The following is a 6,443-nucleotide window of genomic DNA, read 5'->3' on the forward strand; positions in this document are numbered from 1 at the left end:
CATGGATGGAAATGTATTGCCCTATGCAAAGCTTATCAGCTACATGGGAGCTGGGATGAGCACCCTCAGCACACAAACTCAGGTGGGTTTTCCCCAGTGCTGCTGGAGAAGGAGGGTCCCTTCCTCACCCCCCTCGCAGTGCCAGTGTGCAGACCCTCTTCTCATTGCTGGCTGCTTCTCCTGGATGCTCCTCTCTACCTCCTTGGACCACCTCAGCTTTGTCCTATATTACTCCAGGGCTCTGGATTGATGGGTCACATGTGGCCTGGTTGGAGGTCACCACAGACTCTTTCCTCATGCTGCCTGTGAAACGGGCACATTTGAAGGATTAAATGGAGGGAGAGGGAGGAAAAAACCCAAACACAACAAAAATAAAAGAACAGCAGAAAAAAGACCAACGTGTTCTCAAAAGCCCTGAAACAATTAGTGAGAAGCTGAAAGAGGCGGAAAGATCAAACCAAAAAAGGTAAGAGATGAAAGAAAAACATGAAGGGCACTTGCTGGGAAGTGTCTTCTACACTTTTTCCACTGTCTATGTAGAAGCGAAACCTGTAAGAAAAACAACAGCGACCCAAAGAATTTCCACTCAAAGATGCTTAGAGCAGTGTCTCTGGTCCCTCCCTCCTCTCTCACATTGGCTTCAGCTCTGCCTGCACGTGCTGCAGACTTTATACTGGTTTCTTGGCCATGACGCATCCTCTTAGTGATATGGGGAAATCAGCTGCCCACCTGCAATATAAGGGCATCTAGGGAAATGCTTTGATCAGAAAAAGAGGGGCAGCAGAAGAGCAAGCACGTCCAGCTGCCCCTCTTTGTTCATCCTCCCACTCCAACATCTTCTTTGCTTGTGCCTCATTTTTGCTGATCTCTTAAAGATTTGGACCTGACCAAGCACAGACCTGAGTGGGAAGACACAGCCTCTTGCCTCTGCTGGATGCCACCATGAGGCCTGTAACCCTGGTGCTGTTCCTCACCTTCACTCTGCTGGCTTTCAATGGTAAGAGGGGCTGAATATATTAGGGAGGGCAGAGTAGCTCAGTAAGCTGAATCTAGCTGTTACTTGGTCTCTGACAGGTCTGGAAGGGAGATTGTGCCCTTCTAACTCCACTGAAGATGGGCAGATATTGCTCTCTGCTCTGTGAGTCCCACCCTTTGCTCAGCCCTCCATCTCATTACAGCTGGCCACATCCTACCAGGAGCAGCAGAGGTGAGAAGCAGAAAGCAGAAAGTATGGGCCAGAGTGGGCAGTTCAGCTGTGTTGCCTTGCTACCTGAGCCGCAAAAAGATGGGGAAGAGCTGGAAGCATCTGCCTGACAAGACATCTGTGCTGTGGAAGCGGCTTGGGAGAAGGTACTCCAGGGCCAGGACAGATCCATGTCCTTGTGGGGGGACTGGGGAGGGTGTGAGAGACTTTGAGCCCCTATTCTCCTTCCCCACATTCCCTCCTTCCTGCTTCCCGCTCCTTGATCTCGTTGGTGCCTCCAGCACGAGCCACTCACTTGTCCCACCCGCAGCACCCACCAGGAGCCACATATAGTGCTGGAGGTGGAGGGCTCGGGGCTCCGGAAGACGGCGCTGCCCATGAAGCCCCGAGTGTCAGTCCAGGACTCTGCCTTACGCAATGGCAACTTCTCCCTGCACATCAGCCCTGTGCGGAGCGAGGACGCCGGGCTCTATGAGGCGCAGGTGGTGTACAACACCAAGGTGCAGAGCTGCCACGTGGACCTGGGGGTAATCACAGGTAGGAGGAAATGGAAAACCTAGGGATCACTGGGTTTAGGACTGGGGAGGTTGTAAGGGTGGGACGGAGAGGAGATGCCATGTCTACCAGAGCAGGTTAGAGCACAGGCAGATGCATCCTGGAAGCACACAGCTTCCTGATGTCTGCTCTCAGCTCTGGAGAAAGGGCTGCTTGAGGGACAGAGCTAGGACAGGAGGGACAGTCCCCTTGTGATCCCAGCTTCCCCCTCTGCCACTTACTTTTCCTTACAGTAACCCTCAGTCCGCCCAGCCCTGTGGTAGAAAACGAGCCGCTCTTGTTGCGGTGCAACTCCAGCCACCATGCAAGCCTTGTGGAGACGTGCTGGTTCCACAATGGGCACCTGGCCCCCACCTCTGGGACCTTCTGCTCCTCGCATGGGGCTCTCTCCATCCTCCGGCCAGCCATGAGTGATGCGGGCTCCTGGCGCTGCCAGCTCAGATACTCCGATAACGAGATCATTTCTGCTATGTACAACCTGCAAATTCTAGGTGAGCTCAGCCTCTGCATTGCTACTGCTGCATCCCAAAGTTGCTCAGCCTGATATTACTGGCCAAACCTAGTGGCCTCAGCTTCTCAGCTCCCACCCACCCTGTCCTCACTTCCTTGTGGAGCTTTTTCCAGCTACCACCCCACATTGTCCTCTCTCTGGCTCAGGTTTTGATGGCCCAGCCAACCCCGTGGTCTATGCTGCAGCTGGTTCTGCAGCTGATTTACCATGCACCCTGAGCTACCTTCCTAGCGCCTTTGGGATCAATGTGGTGACAGCCCACTGGAGCCACCTTGCAGGAGGACACATGCAAGACTGGGGCATCGCCCACAATTCGAGCAGCAGAAGCTTCCCCCTTCATCTCCCTGCGGTGGGGCCAGGTGATGCAGGACAGTACCGCTGTGCTGTCTCTGTGGGCAGCAGGACGATCAGCAGGGACGTGACCCTGGCAGTGGTTACAGGTGAGGGGAGAGACAGGGAGGTGCATAACTCCTCATGGGTCCCACACTGCTTGCAGATAAACCTCCTCACACATCAGTGCATGAGCATGGGTTGCTTCTGCTTATAAGTTCCCACCCAAGGTTGGGAAACAAGTTCTCTGTTCAGGGCATTGCACTACACTGGACTCTGCTGAAAGCAGGGGTTTTCCTGGAGAACTTGATTCTTCTTCTAGAGACTGAGGAAGACAAAGAAAATAAATTAGAGGGGGTAAAAAAGGAGGTGTTTAGCAGAAGAAGGAGGGATAACAAAGAGTTGTGGACCTGCGTGTAGTCATTCCTGAGGGTATTGTTTTTTCCTTTGCTGCAGTCACTCCAAACATCCAAGGACCGGTTTCTGAGGGGTGTCACTTGCTGCTCACCTGCAGCCTCACACACCCTCAGGGACATGAACGTTTCCAGTGGAAGCAGCTTGATTCACCCCCCACTAACAGCAAGCTGGCTGTGGCCACCTCCCATAACCTGGGGGGCTACAGATCCCAGATGGGCCCTACCTTGGAAATACGCCATGTGTCACAAAAGGATTCGGGCACATGGGAATGCAGTGTATATGGCCCAGAAGGCAGACTGGGAGCAGTGGAGTATGGTCTGCAGATCACAGGTACTGTCCCCCATGGATCCATAGCCAAATCCCTTCTTCTCACCCTATTCAATTCCCTACTGCCCTTTCCTGTCTCAGCCTCACCCTGTTCATCTCCCCTTTGACAGCTTGGATCCTATCTTGCTGTCATCTTGTCTTAGCTCTCATCAGTTCCTCCTGTTGCTGCTCCCAGCACCCTGCACCCTTTTCCTGTTTGCTTGTATTTGTGCAGTTCCAGCCTTGCCCCAGTGCAAAATCAACCTTACCCTTCTTCCTAACAGTGGTTCCTCCTTACAGGTGCCCAGGTCTCCAGCCCTCCCACCATCTTCAGTGGGCAGGTTACTTTTGGGCTCACACTCACCTTCTTTCTCCTGCTTACAGTCTGTGTTCTGGCTCTGGCCCTACAAAAAAGGGTAAGTATCCATCACCTCATTTCTGTTAGTTTTCCTGTACATCAGCCCTTATTTGACCTTACCCTGGGTGTCCTAGAGACAGCAGTGAAATGTCCCAGGGGCACAGCAGCCAGAGGAAGAATGGGAATTGGGCAGCCTTTGGGGGTGTCATGGACATGAAGCAAAAGCTGTATCCTGGGCACCAGCAGGTCTGACTAACCAAAGCATTCATATGGCGGATGCCAGACGCTTCAGAGGAGGAGTAAAACCCCCTAGGGGGCAATCACAGACCAGCCTTGAAAAGCTTCTTGTTAATTCTCTCAGAGATCAAGCCATGTTGTAATAGGGGAGGGTTAATTTCCAGGCTTTTGTAGGTGTCCTTTCTTATTCCTTAACTGGATGCTTTGATGTAACAGTCTCCTGTTCCATATAAATGCCTGCTGGTCCCCTGATGCTGATCTCTATGCTGGTCTGTTGTGGCTGGCTCAGACTTCCAGCAACTAACTGCCTTAATTTGCTCAGCTTGCTCCAGTATCTTGTCTCCTGAAAACTCTGCCTTGCCTTTATGATCCCAAAGACCAGACCAGGATTGACCCCTCCCCAGCATGCCACTGGAAAAAAAACATGCAGACAAGACAAGACTGTTTCTCAGCAGTTTTCATACTGTTTCTCTGCAAATCCTTTACATGTCAGATTCTTCCTTTAGGGTTTCCCTTTGCTGGCAAACGACACTTTTTGGGAGTAGCTGTGATGTAGTTGCCCTCTACTTAGCTTCTTGGAAAGGGCCTACAATGAAAATCCCCTTTCAGTGCAGAAGGGACCAGGGGCTCAGATCTCAGGTTGGGAGAGCTTGCCCTGGTGAAAGAACTGGGTGCCCTGAACCTGCCTTGAGCTGAAGATGATGGATGTGACAGCACTGATAAAAACCCTTAGCAAATCCCAGGGGCTGGAGGCTGAAGGCAGCATCAGAACAGAAACAAAATTGACATTTTATAGAAACCGCTGTGGGTATCACTAGGACCCCAGACTGGACCTTTGTCACTGGTTCTTCATCACTGGTCCTTAATCAGCACTGGTGGTAAAGGGTAATCTGAGGCAGAAATCAACACTTTCAGGGTGGCTTTCGAGACTATGCAAGTGCAGGACAAGATGATCAGAACCACCCTTTCTGGCCCAAAACCTTGGAAAGGAACCTCTTGACTGTATAAGAGTAAAGCCTCAGCTAGCAGCAAATAGCTGGACCTGGGTGTCACTAAACAGGATATTTACCACCTCAAAGCATTTGTATATGCCCTTACAGCCTGCTTTGCCAAGTAAGTAAAGCTCTTCTGTTGCAGCACAAATTCTCCATCCACAAGTGGTCCTCATGCCCTTCTCTGCACAGTCTCCCCAGAGGGCTCATCCCAAAGGATGAGAGGTCAGATTAGGTGTCTTGAGCACAGATTTTAGCCCTTCTCTTGTTTTCTCTCTGCGGGCATTCTGTGAGATTACATTTACTCTTCTTGCATGGGTTGGACACTGGCTGCTCACTGGCATCCCTTGATGGGTTGCATTCCATTCACCTGGTCATTCAGGTTGCTGCTCCATTCTCCTATGGGTCTTGGATGACATTTTCTTCCTCTTTCTTCCGATTGAGGCTCCTTAGCTTTATCAGCTATATAATTCATTAGCACTTCCACAGTCTCTGTGCTATTAATGACTGGTCCCACGCCTATCTTTGAAGACTTGTGCTAATAATTTCTCTACAGCCTGACAGAAATCTGTCAGCAAAATCCCAGTCCCTTCCTCTTGGCTGACATCACACCTACCATGCCATTCTTCCACTAATCTCATCTTTCTTGCTGTATTAATTCTCTGTGTGTCACCATATACTTTTCCGTTATCAGGAGCCCTGGGATCTACCTCTTTTCCATTGTCTAGAAAGTCACTTGTTAAAGCAAGATGTGAAAGTGATTCTGTCTTTCATTTATTCTTACCTCGTTTTGCAGGAAACTTCATGCCTTTAACTATTTTCCCTGAAAAGGTGATGTGAAATCAGGCATACCATTGAACCTGGCAATGGCCTGACCATTTCCCACATCATTTTTTACTCTCTCTTGAGCATGTCCTGTCTTTGTTATTCCTTATGCCTATGACACCACAAAGGATAGTGTTGAGCCAGCCTTTCCCAGAAGAAACTGCATGTCTCGGAGAGTGGGACTGGGGCTCTTCTGTGGCTGTAGGAGGGAACAGGAACCTTGTGGCTGCAAGCAGTAGGACCACGTCTTCCATGGCAGCCCAGACTTGTGCCGTTCAGTCTCCCTCCCATGCTTGATATTGCCTCTTTCTTCCCTTTCAGGCACGGTCTCCTGCCTTCCCAGCGCTGGATGGGATGGTTGCAATCACTGTGCCGAGGAAGAAGGAGGCAGAGGAAAACCAGAAAGAGAAGATCCAGCAAACTGAGTGCTGATGGGAGCAGGACCCAGTCTGCATGGGATGATGACGCTCTGTGTGCCATGCTGCAGAGAGATAGGCACTATGCAGACCTCTCAGGAGGGTCTAGGGATGGTGTGAACATAGCAGGAGGCTGTGGGAGATCTGTACCTGCAAAAGGGCTGGAAGCTGCATACCAGGGCAAAACAAGACTCACCTCTGCAGTAGGTTGGCAAGCAGCACAGATGCTTTGGAGCAATCGGGACTATTTGAGTCAGTAACTATTGCCTACTTCAGTGACACCTCTCCCTCC

At 50.9% G+C, this 6,443-nt stretch overlaps 1 protein-coding gene across 1 annotated transcript; it reads left to right on the forward strand.

Annotated features, from left to right (window-relative positions):
- Nucleotides 1–942: 942 nt before the first annotated feature.
- On the forward strand, nucleotides 943–6,167 carry LAG3 (lymphocyte-activation gene 3). Its single transcript, XM_010016220.1, has 8 exons — nucleotides 943–997; nucleotides 1,179–1,350; nucleotides 1,515–1,741; nucleotides 1,993–2,250; nucleotides 2,417–2,710; nucleotides 3,057–3,347; nucleotides 3,624–3,739; nucleotides 6,057–6,167. The coding sequence occupies exons 1-8, from the start codon at nucleotides 943–945 to the stop codon at nucleotides 6,165–6,167; spliced, it is 1,524 nt and encodes a 507-aa protein (XP_010014522.1).
- The last annotated feature ends 276 nt before the right edge of the window (nucleotides 6,168–6,443 follow it).

The sequence above is a fragment of the Nestor notabilis genome, unplaced genomic scaffold (genome assembly GCF_000696875.1).
Source record: "Nestor notabilis isolate BGI_N333 unplaced genomic scaffold, ASM69687v1 scaffold1846, whole genome shotgun sequence".
Taxonomy (NCBI): Eukaryota; Metazoa; Chordata; class Aves; order Psittaciformes; family Psittacidae; genus Nestor; species Nestor notabilis.